This window comes from Acomys minous, assembly GCF_964271855.1.
Source record: "Acomys minous genome assembly, chromosome: 15".
Lineage (NCBI taxonomy): Eukaryota > Metazoa > Chordata > Mammalia > Rodentia > Muridae > Acomys > Acomys minous.
The window spans coordinates 18,144,430-18,164,547 of NC_140497.1; the positions used below are offsets into that span (position 1 = coordinate 18,144,430).

The 20,118-nt window shown below is 43.8% G+C and overlaps 1 protein-coding gene and 1 long non-coding RNA gene across 2 annotated transcripts in view; one reads left to right on the plus strand and one right to left on the minus strand.

Annotated features, from left to right (window-relative positions):
• LOC311584737 overlaps positions 1–11,175 on the minus strand; it is a 32,578-nt gene extending 21,403 nt beyond the window's left edge. The window contains exon 1 of the long non-coding RNA XR_014774989.1: positions 10,844–11,175. This is a non-coding gene — a long non-coding RNA (uncharacterized lncRNA). The remainder of the gene's footprint in view (positions 1–10,843) is intronic.
• Positions 4,130–20,118, plus strand: part of CHRNB3 (cholinergic receptor nicotinic beta 3 subunit) — a 28,807-nt gene continuing 12,818 nt past the window's right edge. Inside the window, exon 1 of the mRNA XM_084759323.1 lies at positions 4,130–4,303. Coding sequence (XP_084615449.1) covers positions 4,255–4,303 — 49 coding nt within the window. The 5' untranslated portion in view covers positions 4,130–4,254. The remainder of the gene's footprint in view (positions 4,304–20,118) is intronic.

Consider the following 20,118-nt stretch of genomic DNA (forward strand, 5'->3'; position numbering starts at 1 on the left):
TAGGCACACCCTCCCCACACCACCAGGGATGTGTGTTTTTCACAGGCTTTGAGCTGACTGGACAGAGACACTGCCGTGTGTGACTGATGCGAAGGGCATTGATGCGAGTCACTCAGTGGTGCTCACACAATCCTTGGACCCTGGCTGGATGCCTTCCTAGCGTTAGCAAGTCCACGGGGAGAGTCTCTAGCCTGTGGGCTGTAGCTGCCCTAGATCTCTTCTTCGGGAGCTGCCTGTAGAAGGAGCCTCTGAGTGGTACCTACTGCCTGCTGGTGCAGAGTTTGAGATATAGATAGAATTTACTACTTTTATTAAAATGCAAGGAAAACTAATATAAAGTACACGTCCCTTTACAAGGAGCATGTCTACGAGGAACTGCAGTGTGATCCACAATCCACTAGAGGGCTCCCAAGTCCCACACCCAACCTTCACTTTCCCTAACTCCACAGGCACGGTTAACTCACTCATTAAGAGCTCAGAGCTTGTAGCCAGGCCTAGGGAGTAAGCCCAGCTTCTAACAGTTGTCTTTCTTAAAAAAGTATTTTATTATGTTTCTTTTTAACATGTACATTTATATTACTACACATGAGTAAGACAAACTGCACACCGCAGGAAGACCACGAGACAGTCATGAGTTACGTGAATGTTACATTCACAGTGACTTGGCCATTTGCAATTGTCAGCCTGAAGCAACCATCTTTCCTACTGTGTTGGGTCCAATTTTCTGAATGAAAATTAGTATCTATCATATTTCATCTCTATTAACTTAAATTATCTATCTTGATCTAAAAAGATCTTATCCCCTAACCAACTAAACTTGATTGTAAGACAATTGTCTTTTTTTTTTACCCGGTGTAATGGCACATGTTTTTAATCATAGCATTCAGGAGGCAGACACAGACAAATCTCTGTGAGTTTGAGGCCACCCTGGTGAGGCCACCAGCAGGTTCCAGGCTAGCCAGGGCTACATAGTTGAGACTGTCTGAAAACAAAGCCAAACCTACAAAAAACCCAACCCAACCCAACCCAACCCAACCCAACCCAACCCAAGCCAAACAAGCACACACCCTTTTCAGTTGTGGCTCCTCCCAGGAAACACTATGTCAGGAGTCATCTGTCCTTCATCCTCTTAGTAGCCCAAGCCCATCCAGGAGAAAGTTCTGTCGTTCTGGCTCCATCCCTACTTTGAGCTGGAACTCAGGTGTACAGAAAGCACAGGCGGACTAAGCACTCTTGGCTCTCTCTCCAGTTTGGACCTCTTTTTTTTTTTTTTTTTGTCTTTTTGTTTTGCTTTGTTTTTTGAGACAGGGTTCTCTGTGTAGCCTTGGCAGTCCTGGACTCACTTTGGAGAACAGACTGGCCTCAAACTCACAGAGATCCACCTGCCTCTGCCTCCTGGAGTGCTGGGATTAAAGGCATGTACCACTGTGCCTGGTTTGGGCCAAAATCGAAACTATATGTGTCGATGCCGCCCCCGACCAGCAGGAAAGACACCAACACCGGGAACTCTTCTTGCAGCAGTTTTATTCAGGATCCTGGACTACCGGAGTGACCCCGGGAAAAGCTCCCACAGAACCTTTATAGTGTGCCTGGTCCTATCAGAGACTGCCACGTTGTCGCTCCTGGTTGGTGTGCTCGGATCATGCCACCTCACGCTATGCCTTGTTCAGATGACGCCACCTCATGCCATGCCTTCAGGCATGCGCATAAGGGGCTTGCTCACTGCGCATGCGCCTAAGGGCTTGAGCACTATGCATGCGCAAAAGAGGCGCATTGTGCCGGGGAAGCAGCAAGGGGCGCTGCTATCTGTGGCTCTCCACAATATGAATTTGAATTGTCTATATTTCTATGGTGTATATATGTATGTATGTATATATGTATGTATGTATGTGTGTGTATGTATGTATGTGTGTATGTATGTATGTATGTAATCTCTGCCACAGTTTACCCTCCCTCACTCATTCCATTCCTTCCCCCTTACTTCCCCCCCCTCCTCCATTTCTCCTCAAGCCTCCCCTAGATATCAACCAGCCATAGCATATCAAGTTCCAATAAGACTAGGCAGACAGCAGTGGGTCAGTGTGGATCTACAGAGTTTGGCCCCAGACCGCAGCTTGCTCCAATGACAATGGAAAACTCCTGGTTATTTCTGCTTGTTTGGCTGCACACAGCATCTTCCAGGCAGCTGCCTTGGCTGAGGTGCATTGCTGCTGCCGGGCAGGGAGAAGAGGACACAGACCTGGCTCAGAGATGGGCACTTTCTGAGAGATGAGCCGTGCTTTGTCCACGGTCTGATTTTAATTCCCATCCATGCCTGAGGAAGGGAGTCAGGCATTTGTGTTTGCAGAGACCTCAAAGCAGAAGCAGACAACTTATCTTTCAGTGCCAGATGCCCACTTCTCTCTATTTAGCCTATGCTCTCTGGAAAGACTGTTGAGGTGTTACAGTAGATGGAGAAGAGATGTTCTCTAAAACAGAAGGCAGAAGAGGGCTTCGTAAGGCTTAAGAGCAGAGGCCAGCTGATTCTTCTAGCAAGAAGACCATTTCTAGCGCACTTGGTGTGTACGTGTGTATGTGTGTGTGTGTGTGTGTGTGTGTGTGTGTGTGTGTGTGTGTGTGTGTGTAGCCCTCAACGAGGCAGGATTTTATTCCTGAGTTCTGCTCTTAGAGTCCTGGGCATGAGATATGGCACCAGAGGCTGCTGCTGACAGTTCTGAGAGACCATGTTGATGGCCACTGACCTATTCACTGGGGTCAAGGCAGACTGGAGGCTACAGGAGCTTGTAAGCTTGCCAAACTCCTTTGCTACCCTGCAGAAAAAGATGGGAATCTTTTAATGCTAAGATTGGATTTCCTGTCCAATGATAGAATGACAAGCATACTTATATATAATTTTCCAGGAAGAAAAGGGATTCTTGCTGTACATCATGGTGAGTGACGGCCATTTTATGGTGAGATGGCATGTCTCCTTCCTTTCCTGCCTTCCTTCAAGGCCTAATCTTAACTATTAATGTGTGACAGGCCATGGAGATCCAGGAGGAAAGATATCAGGCCTCCCACGGGAGCTCGGGGTACAATTCAGAGACAGGTAGGGTAGATGTCAGGCCAGAACACCAAAAGGGAGCCTGAGGAGACCAGAGCTTGAGTCTCCTGGATCTTAGATAGGGCTCCTTTCTTTTTGTGACGCCCAGAGCATCATCTGGCACCTGGAAGCTGCTAACAGGGCATCCTCTCCTGTGTGCTTCTGTCTGCATGGCCTGGATACAAAGTATCCAAAGTAGCCGGCTCACTGATCACAGGACAGAAATCCATGTAAACCCCATCCAATCATTTGTTATTAGTTATTGGTCTTAGGTATTTGACACGGTGACAGCAAGCTGACTAACACACACTAGTAGAAGATTAATGAGGTATTATCAAGGAATACAGCTCTGTAAAGTCAAAGTCATTTGGTGCCTCGAATGCTGCCCCATAATCTGTCACATTTAGGTAATTAGTTTCTTTTTCTGGCTACCTTACCCTATGTAGCTCCAACTTTATGCTTTCTTATTGATTAGATTTGTACCTGCTAGAATACCTGGCTCCCCTCCCCCCACCCTTGCGCGCCCCGTGTGTGAACGGAGGAAAAGTTCGATGACCATGAAGAAGGTGGAATAGAACTAATGATATGCAGCCTCGTAAGTGTGTGAGAGAGGATACTCCCACCAGCTTATCTCCTGCGGCCAGGAGGAGGGGGACCAGCGGGCTCAAGGGAACAAGGTCTAACATGTATGAGTCCCATCAGACACGGAAAGTGGCTGGACATCCTCATCACTTGTAAGCTCCTGGTCCAAACGGAAAAGTGACTAGTGAGCAGTGTTTCACGTGCTTCCATGAGAGAGACCACGAAACACGGCACGCTCACTACACAGATCCAGACACAAGAAAATCCCACAGTGATATTTTAAACTCATTCTCCTCTCTCAACCCATCTCTCTCTGTCGGCGGGCAAATTAATAAGCCAGGAGTTAGGACCCAGAGATGGTTTTAGCCTCACAAGACCTGACAGCTCACTGGGCATCAGTGAAGTGCACTTTAGGAAAGCCACTCCACAGGGAGGTGACCTGTGACTATTTTCATCTCAGGCAGCTGGTGATCCCCTTGAGTTCCACCTAGACTTTGAGCCGCTTGTGTTTTGTTTTCCGACACTGTTCCTTTCCGGTGGAAACGCTCTGTGGGTGAAAGGGAAGAAATCATCTCTCTGAAGCAGACGTCATGACAGGCTTTCTTCTGGTCCTTCTGGTCCCCACTGTCACTCTCTCAGGTAAGAGCACCTTAAGCTAAATGCAAACTGCAGGTGTCAGGTTGTTCAAAGGGTGGGCGTGAACAGCACCGTGGGTCACGTTATTACTGTAAAAGTGCAGCATTGATCTATTTCAGGATAACCTTTAAAATATGGTTTATAGAATGAGAGCTCTACAAACAGATGGCTAAAGAAGTCCGAGCTCTGAGTACGGTTTAAGGCTTGCTCATTTACTGCACGGTGCTCTTTTGGATCACTGCGTATTACGAACCTGATAGACATAAAGAGGGAAATGTTACCGAGTGCTTTGAATGTTACTCTCAGCATTGCTAAATGCTCAGTAGAAATTTATATTTACTAACAAATGTGTCCATATTCAATTTTGTAAATATATTCTGCAGACCTGTTAATAATTTAATAAATACTTCTAAACTAGGAAGCTTCATATTTTATTTTTATTATTTTAATAGTATAATAAAAAAGTCCGTGAATATCTGTGTGCTATGTGACCAATGGAAAAAAAGATTATTGATAAGAAAAGAGAATTAAAAGAAGGTGAGAATAAAAGCACAGAGGGAGGAGCGGGCTGTGAGGAAGGCACCCTGAAGGTTTAGGGGAGTGGTCACTTACATGACACTTTTCTAGGACTCGGAATCATTTCATTGTTACAAAACTTAGAAACAAAACAAGTTTTTCCCTGAAGCTAAGAACAGGGCTTTGAGTAGAATTAATCCATTAGCAGTGTGTCCTTGCGTCTCAGGAGTGTTGTTGCCACATTTGATTATTACAGCTTCAAGATTGAGAGTGGACCATCTAGAACTAGATCCCAGACTTAAAAGTTGTAGGCTGTGAGGTTTGTACAATCACTGTCATGCACACATTCAGAAGTTGCCTCCCACTATGCTCACCCTCAGAAGCGAGCAGGGTAACTTTGAGGTGCAGAGAACGCTAAGCCCATTTCCCAACAGCACCCGATGTGTTCTCTGAAAAGTCTTGAATATCATAAGAAGTCTTGTGATCACAAAAATGATCATCAACCTTTGGGTGTTTATCATATGATTAGTGCTCATACGTCTGACTTATTTTTTTGTGCCTTCATTTATTAGGATGTTACTTTTACTATGAAAGAATTGGTTCTTACAATGCGCCTTGCAAGGATGCCCCTCAGTGGGTAGCAAAGATAATTAGCACTAACTCTAGGCTCAGCTCTGCCTAGTCCTCTGTGTGCAGTAAATTTTGTCAGGAAACTGGAAGTGGAAGAGAAGTTGGTGCTTTTCCTCCAGTGTGGAGGCTGCAAGAGTGTGGGCATGTGTTCTGTGAGTGTATGTTTCTCACAGATCATCGTAATAATCTAATAACGCACAGTCAGTCTCGCTGTGAGACTTCAGAAGCCAGTGGGATCTACTCAGATTTTTGGATGGACCCTCCTTCCTTATGTTCTATAATCTTACTACTCATTGTAAAATATTTACACAATTTTATATTCAGATGACACTGAACACCCTTTCAATTTTTATATTTTTGTGTTTAGTAAATGAAAACAACTGCATATTCCTGTGAGACATCTCTCACATGGGAGTGCTTGTGTGTGTTCCCAAAGAGAAGGAACTCTAGCTTATTTGCCTCCCCAGCACTCTTCCTAGGGGATGATGTCTGTGTTTACTCATTCGGTGAATATTCATTAAGCATGTGGTGAACCCTGGGAATACTTCCAGGATGTGTGGCTGCATGGGAGACTAGAGCAAAGTCATTCTAATAAGCTCTTATGTTTAGAGGGAGCCATTAAATATTTACTATTTGGCTTCACCTTGAGTACCAGAGCCATATGTCAGCAGACCTGCCTACCATTCCTGTGCATAATAATTATATAATAATGGAAAGAAAAGACAATAAAAAGCAAAAGATATAAAAAACATAGTAGCTCTCATTGAAAATTGTTGAAAATTTTCAACTATTAATTTTTAAAAAAATTTCGTTTTCTCTCATAGTTGGAGCTCAACATAGATGCTACCGTTAGCAAACTCACAAAGAGTCATGAGAAGTTTCATTGGTTTTCTTGTCAATTATTTTATTTATTCCTTGGAATGAGTGAGTTTGTCAGATTCTCCTAAAAGGAAAATTGGTATGCGGATGGTAAGAGAGCAGGAACCCTGGAAGTCTGAGGCCAGAAAAATTGGTCAGAAATAAAAAGTACCCAAAAGCCAAAGTCTCAGTTCTAGAGGAAGATTTCTGTCTGAGGCTGGCATTGGGCATCTGTGGGGGGCCGTGCCCATGTTGTGGCATAGGAAGCATTCTCTTATATATTTCCTAAACTAAACCAAACAGGCCTCAGTCAGTGGGCCACATGTTGCACCCTCTGCACGGATGCTAAGATTGTACAGGCACAAGAGGAGCTGCAATAGTCACCCATCCCATGTTTATCCTCCACATGCTTTGCCTAAGATGAAGATTGAATTCAGGACCAGATATGAAGCTTCTAACTCTGGGTCTGGTACCCACTGATGGTCAATATTGTTCTGCCGGACACTTGTTTAAATGAGGGAGGGTTTGGCAAGGCTCTGGACATTCTGAGCCAAGAGGAACAGCACTCTGGAGCGCATCCCGAGCTCCAGGTTCCTTTAATAGAGACAAGCAGCAGCAGGCATAAGGTCTCCATCTCTGCCTCTCAGTATGTGTTCTCTGACTCTGTTTGTTCCTTCCTCTCTGGTCCTGAGCCCAAGACTTTACCTGTCTGGCTACAAAGAAAATATCTTGCCAAGATTAAAAATACAAAAACCAGAGAGCTTAGATAGAGAGACCAGGAACAGGAGAAGGTTGGGAGACCAGGGATTGAGGCACCCGAGGGGGCAGGTGTTCGCTACACATGCTGCACCCACTCAGCCTATGTTCACTGGGTGGTTGCAAAGCAAGTAGATAAGAGGGGATAAGGGTTTAATTTGAAGCAAGGACACTCCCTTCCTTTAGGACTGTGCGTGTCTACCTTTAAGGAGAATGACTGCTGAGTGTTACCAGCACCGAAGAATCCATGGACAAAGTAATGAAGCAGGAAGGCCAGACATCAGCTACAGAAGGCAACTTTTGGGTAGACTATGAGAACACCGGGCGTGGTGTGTGTGTGTGGGGGCGCTGGAGAGATGGCTCAGAGGTTAAGAGCAGTGACTGCTCTTCCAGAGAACCCGGGTTCAGTTCCCAGCACCCACATGGCAGCTCACAACTGTCTGTAACTACAACTACACGATCTGACACCCTCACACAGACATACATGCAGGCAAAACACCAATGCACATTAAATAAATTAAATTAAAAAAAGGAAAAACAAAACACCAGAACGGGGGTGTTCTAAGATCTAACGAATATTTCTTGTACCTTAGTTTTAGAATGTCATACTCTTCCAAGTGCTAGGCTGCCTTAGGCAACAGGATGTTGTTTAGCTTTTTGAGCCTGTAGTAAAATACATGTAGTAGGTGACTTGTGAGCATAAAAGATTTATTTTATCTTGCAGTTGGATTTTCTAGTCTATGGTCAACTGGTCTCCTTTAGGCATTGTGGTGAGGCAGCGGATTGTAGTAGGAGGGTAGTGTCTGGGGGAAAAACTGCTTACACCAGATGTCAGAGAGCAAAAGAAAGAGGATTCTAGAATCCCACAATCCCTTCAAATGTACCGTTTGATACTATAAAGATCTCCCCATCTCACTCTACTTCTTAGAGGTTCTGGTACATCTCAATATGTACCACCCAACACATGGGTCTTGTGGCCACTGAACATCTAGACCAGAGCAAGCAGTAAAGCACCTTGGAAACTGCGTGGTGTCACTAAACATCAAAAATAGCAATGCTAGTAAAGAGCTTGGATTAGCACAGAGAGTCTTTTCGGCACGCTCTGGCTTCCCTACCATTTCCCTTTTGTTTTGTCCTTCACTGACACTGAGCATAGGGAATACAGGCTTCCTAGAGATGCCATGCAAGCCAGGCTCACCCCTCATCCCAGAACAGCTTCTTGACTTGTCAGTGAGCAACGGAACGCATCTTAGAACGTTGGTCTTCTACTATCAACTTAAAGGATGAATCCGTTTGCAAAAGAGAATCCATTTATTCCTGGAATCTTGGTTACATGTAGTTTTCTGTGTCCTAGGAGCAGTGAGCCAGGGCCACTGCCTTGCCTGGTATAGAATGTGGCCTTTTGCTGATTCATTTGTCCATTCATCACACATCATCAAATATTTATCAAGGCTACAGTTTCAAAGAACCAAATATGCCCGTCATCATTAATATTTTATTTTAAAAGGACAACTCATCGACTTGTCTGGACTTATTCTTTGTTCCTGCTACAGTTACTAAGGCATTTATGCTTTAAAAAAAATTTTTTTTTATTTGCTTTGGTGAATTTTGCTTTGGTCAAAACAGACTGGTCCCAGTCAGTTCCCGCTGCCGTAATGCAGTACATACTACAAGCTGGCGGCTTAAGCAACAGCTGTTCATTTCTTCCAGTTCTGAGGCTGAAGTTCACGCTCGACAAGGAGAGCTGCTCTCCTGGGTGGTAGATTTTCTCCTGGATCCTCACTGAGCCCCTTCCTCCTCCTTAGAGGCTGTATCTTCAAAACACCCACCTTGGGGGTGGGACTTGCATAGCATGATTTTGAGCAACACAAACATTTACTCATTCTAAACAGTACACATTTATATGCTATGGGAGCCCCGTATTTAAAAAAAAATAATTAATTTTTTTTTATCCAGGCCACAGTTTCCCCTCTCTCTTGTCTTCCCAGTCTCTTCCCCCATTTCCTCCACCCATTCCTCCTGCATTTCTCTTCAGAAAAGGTCAGACCTCCTATAGATTTTAGCCATGGCATGCCAAGTTGCAAAAAGACTAGACAGCTCCTCTCCTATTAAGGAGAGAGGAGGCAACCCAGAAGGAGGAAAGGGTCCTAAAGGCAGGCAACAGAGTCAGAGTCAGACCCCGCTCCTGCTGTTAGGAGTCCCACAAGAGCACCCAGCTACACAGCTATAGCATATGTGCAGTGGGTTGGTGGTTCAGCCTCTGTGAGCTCCTATGAGCCCAGGTAGTTGTTCCTGTAGGTTTTCTTGAGGTGTCCTTGACCTCCCTGAGGAGCCCCACCTTTTAAGATTGGAAAGACAGTGTGAATATGTTCCCCTTCCTAGGAGAGCAAAGCCATACATTTCTCTTGGAACCAGGTGAAACGCAAGAGCCAGATGCCACCATTTTAGATTTTACTGCACAACATTCAACTTATCTCCTTTCCAAAAATCTGTACATTTTTTGGGGTACAGTTTTCTGGAGGGGGCTAAAAATTCAAAGCCAAGGGCCTTCCTTGCTTGTCCTCAGCAAAACCTGGTTCACAGATTGTGTGAGCTAAAAGTCTCTCTGTCTCTGTCTCTGTCTCTGTCTCTGTCTCTGTCTCTGTCTCTGTCTCTGTCTCTGTCTCTGTCTCTCTCTCTCTCTCTCTCTCTCTCTCTCTCTCTCTCTCGTGTGTGTGTGTGTGTGTGTGTGTGTGTGTGTGTGTGTGTACATATGCATATGTACAGGTGCATACAAGACATTATTCTGTAGTTTTTGACATTCCTGGAGTGACTTAATCCATCATTTGAGATAACAAGGTAATGATTTGTGCTAATTGCGATAATCTGGAATAGAGAGACTTCCTAGGACCCTTTCCTGTGGCCCAGCAGTTTAGCCAAGTAGTGTCAGTGAAATTGGTGAGGGAGACCAGCCTCAAGCTGGAGCTCTGGGCAGGTGTTTTTTCATAGTTAAAGGACTTTAAATCACCAATGGTATTCATCTATGTTCTTTAACTTCTTACAGTAAGCTTGGCTTCTGGTAACTTTCTTGTAAATATGCAAAGATGCTGAAGGATTGGGCTGGAGAGATGGCTCAGTGGTTGAGACCACTCACCACTCTTGCAGAAGACCCCAGATGGGTCTGCAGCACCCACACACTGACTCACAGCCATCTGGAACTGCAGTTCCAGGGGATCGGAAACCCTCTTTCAACCTCTGTGAGTAAAGGCATGCAAAGAGTGCACATACATGTGAGTAGGGAACACACACACACACACACACACACACACACATACACACACACAATAAGATCAACTTAAATAAGTAAAACATAAAAACGATGCTTAAAGATATGGCAATTTGTCTCTTTAATTGGTAGTTGCAGGAATTTCTCTTGCTGCCCTAGATATTTTGAACAAAACTGCTGTTAGTCAAATAGCTAGACAGACTACTTTATGCCATTGAAACTTTGGGGGAAAAAATCAACTATACAAGCATTTCAGATGACTAGCTTGGTTCCTGAAGGCACAGTCTCATTCAGTGACATTTCAAACACTTTGTATAAAGATTTTCACTATGACAAACTTTGGAGAAACTGTAGGTGACCCTGTACCCACTTCTATTTAGGCCAGAGGAGGATCACTTCTCCTGTTGGCCTAGCAAGGAAACTATTGTGACAAGGCTAAGACTGGTCCAAACACCACCTTTCAGACTGTGTAAGCCTTCTGGTAGGTTTCCTTAGGGAACGAGCTGTGAGACACTCACTTGTGCTGCCTCCCCTGGTATCAAAACATTAGGCCCAATTAGAGGTTTCTCTCAAATGGTCTTTTCTGGCCTTCTTTTAGCAGTGCGGGCTGAGCTGGTAAGGTGAAGGAAAACAAACTCAGCAGACAGCAGAGCAATGGCAGAGTCGTGGAGTTGGCAGTGACAGTGGCAGCTCAGCAGTCAGAAGGCCAAGCAGCAAATGCGGCAAGGAATCCCACTGCTAAACGGACAGAAATGACAGTTGAACAGTCTGAGAGCTTAGTTCAACAATGGGGCCAGCAGCGTAAAGCGATGGTCAGAGCATGAGAGAGAGCATGAGAGAGCACAAGAGAGCAAGAGAGAGAGAGAGAGAGAGAGAGAGAGAGAGAGAGAGAGAGAGAGAGAGAGAGAGAGAGAGAGAGTCTGTTGACCATCTTGTCCTGGTCATGTAGCCTACTCTTAAGAATAGTTTGTTTCCTAAGTGAGACTGCCTTGGAAAAGACTAAATTTTCATTTGCAAGTGGTTAGTAACTGGAGAGAGTTTTTGGTCTAGGGATGGGGAAACTTCTCCTTTCAGCTCTAGGATTCATCTGATGCAGACCTGTGCGGGCCCTGTGCATGCTTCCTCAGTCCTGGAGAGTCTATGTATTCATTGCCCTTTTGTGTTGAGAGGGCCTTGTTTCTTTGCTATCCTCTGGCTCTTACATTAAAAAAAAACACTTAAATTTTTTTTTTTTACTGATTCTTTGTGAATTTCAAACCGTGCACCCCAACCTCATTCTTCTTCCTGTCCCTCCATATATGCCCTCTGCCCTTGCAACCTCTTCCCCAAAAGAAAACAAAAAATAGAAAGTAAAAATTCCAAAAGTATAAAAAAAAAATAAACCAAACCAAATCAAACCAATGAACCAACCAACCAAAACAACAACAACAACAACAACAACAACAACAACAACAACAACCCTCTTGCCACGGAAACTCTCTCTCTCTTACACATACACACACACACACACACACACACACACACACACACACACACACACACACCTGTTCATTGCAATGAGTCATTGGTCTGGTTCGAAGCCTCTGGATCCTCACCGGGGACTCTTCTCCAATACCCTGTTATTGCCCTGTGTTGTAGAGACCCTGAAACTTTAGTTCTGCCAGACCAGCCCCTTCATGTGCTCCAGCAGCTCCTAGGTTGGGTAGATGTTGGGGTGGCCCTATTCAAAGCCCTGAATCTGGACCTGGTTGATAGCTGAGCTGTTCAGCCTGCGAGCTCTCTTGTGCCCCTGCTACCATGGCCAGCTCTCTTGATTTTCCTAGGGGACCAACTTTCCTGCCTGCAGCAGCCAGCAAGGGACAGGACCAACTCTTCTGTATTCATTCCACTGAGGCCAGTTCTCCACCACCAGGGCCAGGTCTCCAGCACTGCTTAAGGGAGGGATAGAGTCTGCTCTCTTCAGTACTGGAGCCAGCAAGGGGCAGGGCAAGCTCACTGAGGCCCTTGGATGGCAACCTAGACCAGGCACATTCGTATGGCCTTTGATGGTAACATGGGCTGTGGACATTGACACGGACCCCCACTGCTGCAGGGTCGTGGACCCAGACTTGGCCTTTGGCAGCAACACAGGCCAAGGCATCACCATGATCTCAGGGACCAGTGCAAGCTACTCATAGCAGGCTGTTCCTCACCACCTTTGCGTTTCCAGCTTCACCTCTCTTCATAGTGCACAAACCTTTGTCTGCCACATACTTGCTCATTGTAGTGGTGCCTGGGCCTCTGGCAGTCTTTTGTCCCAGCCATGTTGCATCAGCTCTTACACTTTTTTTTTTTTGCCTTCTCTTCCACAGGGTTCCATGAGCCCTGAGGGGAGGAATTTGATGAAGACCTCCATTTAGGGTTGAGTGTTCTGAGGTCTCTTACTCTTTATATTGTCTAGATGCTGGTCTTTGTATTTTTTCCCCCATCTCCTGCAGGAGAAAGCCATCTGATGACAAGTAAGCAAGGCACTGATCCCTAGATCATAGCATAATGTCATAGGAGTCATTTTATTACTACTTTCCTTTAGTAGAACAGTGGTACTTAGTTTTTTCCTAGGCCCCTGACCTATCTCATGTTCTTTCTCATGCAAGCAATGTTGGATATGGATTTTATCTCATGAAGTGGGCCTTAATTCAAATTAAATCAGATATTCGTTGGTTACCCTCACAACTTTTGTACCACCGTTGCACTAGCATATCTTGCAGGCATGCCTCTATTGCAGATTGAAGGTTTGGTAAGGTGGGTTGATATTTATGTTTCTCATCTGGTAGCGTGCGGAGTACCTTCCAGTACAAGAAACATTATCTCTGTGGATTTTTTTCCTTTAATGGGTGTGTAGTGTCCTTCCCTGTCTCTTGTATTTAGTTTTGATTTGAGGTCTATTTTTTATCAGATATTAAAGTGTCTATACCTCCTTGCTTCTTAGGTCCAGCTGCTGGAATATCTTTTTTTATTCTTTCACTTTGAGGTAATGCATATCCTTGATGTTCAGGTGTGTTTCTTGAATGCAGCAGAAGGATGGATCTTGTTTTCATATTCATTCTACTAGTCTACGTTATTTCCTTGGGGAATTAAGAACATGCATGTGTAAAGTTACCGATGAACAGTGTTTGTTGACTCCCTTATTATGTTGTTGTTGTGGTGATGGTGTGTTTGTGTGTGTGTGTGTTTCTTCAGCTTTTTATTTGTGTGTCTGAGATTAGTTATTCCTTGTGTTTCCTTAGGTGTGATTGCATTCTGCAGGTTGAATTTTTAATTCTAGGACCTTTTGTAGGACTGGATTTGTATATAGAAATTGCTTAAATTTGATTTTATCAAGGAATATTTTATTTTCTCCATTTTTCTTTTGTGATTGAAAGTTTTGCTGGGTATAGTAGTCTGGGCTGGCATCCGACTTCCGGTAATAGCACCTATTAGAAGTCAAGTTTAGTTCTAACAGGTCTGCTTTTATATGTTAGTTGGTCTTTCCTTCTTGTAGCTTTTCGTATTATTTCTTTGTTCTGTATGTTTGTTTATTATGTGCCAAGAAGACATTCTTTTCTGGTCCAGGCTATTTGGTGTCCTGTCTGCTTGTGTACCTTGATAGGCATCTCCTTATTTAGGTTAGGAAAATTTTCTTCCATGATATTGTTGAAAATATATTTTGTGCCTTTGACCTGGAGTTCTCCTCCTCCTTCTATTTCTATTATTCTTAAATTTGATTTTTTTCATATTGTTTCAGATCTCCTGGTTGTTTTCTGTCTGTTTTTTAAAAAAAGCATTTAACATTTTCTTTGCCTGAGGTATGCATTTTTTTCTATCTTGTCTTTAGTGCATGAGGCTTTCTGTTATATCTTTTATATTCTCTTGGTGAGGCTGTTGTAGTTTCTAAATTTTTCAATTCCAGATTTCTCTAGGGTAATTTTTTTTTTTTTTGATTCTTTTTCTACCTTCAGGTCTTGAATTGTTTTATTCATGGTCTCCCACTACTTGTTTGTGTTTTCATAGATTTCTTTACAGGATTTACTAATTTCCTCCTTAAGGATCCCTATTATATTCATAAAGGTTATTTTAAGGTCCTGGTCTTGTGTTGCATTTCTCAGTGACTACTGTGCTGGGTAGGTAGGTGAGATAGTCTCTAGTGGAGACACATTGTCCTGGATGTTATTGATTGTGTTTTTAAGCTGGCATCTAGGTATCTGGGTTTAGGATGACTGAAATTCTAGGTGCTGATATGTGGTTTTGTGTGTGTTGGGTGGGTGTTTTGTTCCATGGTTTCTGCTGCTCTGTGCTTCTTAGGAGGTGGCTTTGTGTTGCCTGGTGGGAAATTCTTCTAGGATTCTTCCAGGTGTAGCCACTTAGGGTTTAACATGCTTCTAGATATTCAGCGCTGCACTTAGAAAAGGGGATGGAATAGAACGGGGGTGCAGGGGGGGGTTCCCAAGATGGCAGAAAGCAGGCCGTTCCACCAGGATCTGCTTTGTTCTTTGGGATCGGGGTAGAGAATGCTGGAACAGGAAGTCTGCTATGGAGCTGGGGATGAGACTGGGGGTGGGGCTGGAAGAGAGGAGGGAGAGCAAAGATCTGAAACTGGCCTCCAAGGTTGCCAGGGAATGCCTGCTGGAGGTGGGCGCTGGGGCAACGGCATGAGTCAGGAGGAAGGCTGGAGGAATAGATCAGTGTGATCTGCTGGAGATGGTGGCAGAGGTGAAGGGAAGGCCACAGCAGGTGTCTGCCACAGACTTGGGATGAGACTGGTGGTTGGATTTGGAGTGGAGAAGGGAGAGGTGAAGATCTGTTCCTCATCTGGTTTTAAATGCTTACTTCAGTGCAGTAGGAAAACAGGCTAGAGAGACCCTGAGCAGAAGCTCAGAGATCCAGAGTCTGTGGATGGTGGAAAGGGGTCCGAGTGCGATGTGGAATGCTGGGAAACCACCTGCATGAGGCTGTTTTGAACTTTGAGGTGGGATAGAAGGAGCCAAGTGAACATCTTTTCCATCAGGATGAACCAGGGAATCTCTCTCTTCCCTCCCCGGACATTTCCGGAAGCGGTTAGGTCCCTTGACCCACTGATGCCTTGGCAGCTGCCCTGCTCTTAGATGCTTCTCTGATTGTTAATAACAGCCGAAGCACTAGAGGTCCAGAAAGGTGAGATGTTAAATGAATATCCCATGTGTAGGGCCGTACTTCCCGCTATTGCACACTTTAATGCTTTTACTTTAATGCATTTTATATTTATATGTATGCGTTCTTGAGTGGAAGAGAAAGGGCGAGGCACAACTTCAGTTATAGCCCATCATTTTAGGCATTGTTTTGAAAAATACTTTTTATTTGTTGTTGACAAGTTCATACACATATGATGTATTTTGGTGATATTTTCCCACACATCATGTTCTTTTGTTCCCCTCCCACTCCCTCTGCAAACTGTTCTTGTCAACAAGACCTCCATTTACTTTCTTGTTTTGTTTTTCTTAATAACCCTCTGAGTTTGTTGCTTGCATTGCACGGATGTTGGGTTATTACTGGATCATGGGCAACTTCTCAGCAGCTACAGCATTGAGGAAAAGGACTCCCGTTCTTCTGCTGGCATTGACTCAGTTAAAGACAGGGCATCATGAGCCCTTCGCCATGCATGCTGGAAGGCAGTATTTAAAAAAAAAATACATAAAATTTAATGTCGTATCGTCTCTTTTTCTCCTTGTATTAAAGATTTTGAAAAAACAAGTCAAATTCTTACCAAACAGCCTTTTCACTGCTTTTCAAACACATATGTGTTGATAGAAAACACACCCCCTGTATTTTAACCATCAATATTAACATTTATGAATTATTAATTAAGACAACATTTAAGAACACTTTAAAAGTGGAAATCTTTTCCCAAGGGAAAAGTGTGATGCATCCTTTCCCCCTCCGTCTTTTTTATTTAAAAATTTAAAATTTATTTAAAACATAATGCCACCACTCCTCTTTCTCCTTCCTTCTGTGGCCATGTATCTCCCTTAGCTACCTGTCAAATGCACGGCCTTTTATTCATTGTTGTTACACATACACACACACACACACACACACACACACACACTCACTCACTCACTGGAAGGCTGATTTTGTGTGGGTAACCACAGCGGCTTGAAGTTCAGGAGACCACAGCCTATGTCATGTTCAGAAGACAGAATTTCAGGCCACCTCTCTCCGTCTTTCAGCTCTTTCATTCTTTCTGTCTGACCTTCCCTGATGTTATTGGAGGCTTCATGAGGGAGGATGTAGATGTCCCATTTAGGGCGGAGTACTTGTCAGTTATTCTCAGTACTTTTTTTTTTTTAACCAGTCGTGATTCTCTGCATTGACTCCTGCCATTTCACTAAGAAATGTCTCTGATCACGGTGAGGAGTAGCCGTAAAACATGAGTTTGAACATAACCACACAGAAGGCAGTTTGCTAACATGCATTTAGCAAAACACAGTGGTAGGTTCCATCCTAAGACCTATGGATAGCTCATTAAACTCTGCTTACATCATTTAACTGCATTTGTAGTACAAAGTCCCAAAGTCTTCCTCATTTCTCAAAACAAACAAACAAACAAGCAAACAAACAAATCAACCAACCAACCAACAACAAAAAGCATGGTCCGGTCTGCCACAGCAACAGGCTACTTCCTGGTACGAACTTCTCTATTAGTCACTTTCCTGATGCTGGGATCAAACACCCACGGCAACTTAAACAAGGAAGGGCTTAGTTGGCTTATTGTTTCAGAGGGGTTAGAGTCCACTGCCATCAAGGCCGGCAGGCCTGGCAATAGGCATGGCAACCAATTGGCAGCTGAGAGATTACGTTTTAGACTGTAACCAGGAAGCAGAGAGCAAACAGGGGATGGCAGAGGTCTTTGAACTCTCAAGTCCAGCCCCAGTGACACTATTATGCCCTATACCACACCTCCTAATCTCCCTAAACACTGCTACCAACTGGGAACCAAGTATTTGAACACCGGAAACTATAGGGAACATCTCATTCAATGCCACCACCATAACCATGTAACCGTGGTGGGTGACACATTCCGATGACAATAGTCTCTGCAGCTTTGGGGCTGACCTAGTGTGTTTACCATACCTCGGTAGAGAGCGTCTTATAGAAGAAAGGATTTATTTCATCTTACAAGGCCATAAGGCAACACTAAGAGAAGTCAGGGCAGGAATGAAGCAGAGACTTCACTTGTTTTTTATGATCCCAAGTGTGGGATTGGAACGGTCTTGTGAGAGAACAGGTGAGGCTAATCCACTAGAAGAGCAACCACCTCATGCGGGAGCTTGACTGTTGCCAGCTGAAAAAATCCTGTGAACAGACTCTGGGAGGGGATGTATAAATGAGCCCAGAACTGAAGGCGGGACTTTTGGAAACTTTGGATAGCAAAGTTGTTCCACTTTGAGACGCTCCTAGAGAGAACCCCTCAAGGGAAAGCTTCAGGTTTCCAGCTCCTGCTGAGGTTCTGGGTTCTGGTTACTCCAGGTTCCAGCAGCAGAAATCCTTCTGATTATGCCAGGAGAATTATTCCTTGGAACTGATATCCTTACGGTTTTGCTATTGTGTTCCTTAATCCTTGTTTCCTATTGTTTTGGTTAGTCGGGTTATAAGTGACGTATGCTCGGTTAATAAGTTGTAATAAAATATATTGGTTAAGAAAACTGAGAATGCACAGGAGTGCAAGGCAGGAGCCTGGAGGTCGGCACTGAAGCACAGAGCCTGGGCAAATGCTGCCTACTCACTTGTTTTCCATGGCTTGCTCATCCTGCTTTTTATACAACCCAGGACCACCTGCTCAGAGGCAGTACCACTTCCAGTGGGCCAAACCTTCCTATATCACTCATTAATATTAAAAAATGTCCTCAGAGCATGGCCTAGAGGCCATTATGTTGGAGACATTTTCTCAGTTGAGGTCTCTTTTTCTCAGATGACATTAGTTTATATTAAGTTGACTAAAGAAATAATGACACAGGTGGTTTCTGGGACCTCCTTGACCAACAACTCATGAGGAGGTGTGAGACTCCTAGCACTAACATTTTCATTTAATAACCCATGGCTTTTGGGAGCAGCTTTATCTATCCAAGCAAGAACCTTTATTTAAACTCCTTAAAAAAGCAATTATATTTTTAATGAGCTTACAAAGCCATAAGGCTGTTCATACATTCTTAGTTTTGCTTGGTCTTCTCATTACCCCCTTTCTCTTTCCTCTTTATTCCCTTGTCCCCACCCCTGCCTAAAACGTTCCACCCCCTCTTTTCCCTTGTATCATTGGCCTTCTACTTTCCTGATCTTTGTAGGAAGTCCAAAGTCAATACCTTAATCTAAAAATTTGAAGCTAGAATCCATGCATGAGGGGCGAGAAGATGTGGCATTTGTCTTTCTGGGCCTGATTTATCCAGTTTTATCCATCTTCCTTTGAACTTAATACATTCCCTGTTCTTTATATCTGAGAAACATTCCATAGTGTACTGCATTTTCATTATGCATTCATCAGTTGATGGTGGCATGAACATGGTATCTCCTTAGTAGGATGGAGTTCTTTGGGTGAATGCCCAGCAGGCATGGAGTTGGGGCATATAGCAGTTCCATTTTCAGTCCTTTGAGAAACTTCTATGCTGATAAGCACAGTCGTCCCATCTTTGCCAGTTTCATCCCACCCTGAGAGCAGCTGCACGGGCACCTTGGATTGCTCCTCTTTTAGGGAACTGCCTGTGGAGACCTCATGGACCTAAAAGGATGTTACATCTAATGGACAATCTCTTGGTCTGGCTTAGTAAACTTGGAGTAAGCATTTTGCCTGTGATTGTTGGCCAGTGTGTGTGTGTGTGTGTGTGTGTGTGTGTAATCAGAGGTCTTCTTGAATAAAGAAAATTCTGCAGATTTAGTTCTAGGCTATTAACAGATCCTGAACATTCACAGAGAAGCTGAGAACAATAGTTAGGGACCTTATTGGTTTAGGTTAGCCAGCACATACTTGAATACAAAGAAGACTCACTAGACTGCGTTTCTATGTCAATACTCTAACCGAGGCCCCAATGTTAAGTCAGAATCATTTCAGGGACTTACATATTTTTGAGCTTGTAAGAATTCTTCCTGGGAGCTGACCAGAGGACTTCTAGCAGGAGATATCACTGGGAAGAAGACAAGAAAACAGACAAAGAAACACAGTGGGTGTTCAGTGAAGATATAGCCTTTTCCCTGCTTCATTTATTCCATGTGTGAAAAATGAGTGCCCGTTCTGGGCCAGGCCCTGTTCTAAATGTGGAGTGCTGTTACAGGGGATAGATGCTGTCTGTGCCTGTCAACCTGAAGTTTGGGAGGCGGGGGGGATAATGACAACATGTAAATATGCTAACAACATACACATTATAAAACTATACATACACAACACACATACAAAGGCGACACATAATAAAACTGTACATATAAAACACACACAAAGGTGATATGCACTTATGTATACAATAACAAACACATGTAATATGATTGAACATACATATGTATATTTACACAAGGACAATCTGCATATAGAATATACATACAATGATAACTTATATATACAAGACACACAGTGACAATCACACACACATATATACACTCACACATATATTCAACTGAAAAGATACAGGATAAATCCTAGGTGCAATGAAGGAGCCAGCATGTGTGCAGTACACATTTCTAAGTAGGTGGCATTTTTTTGTGAGACCTGAAGTGAAGGGTAAGATGAGAGGCTATAGGTGACACTTCAGAGACCTGT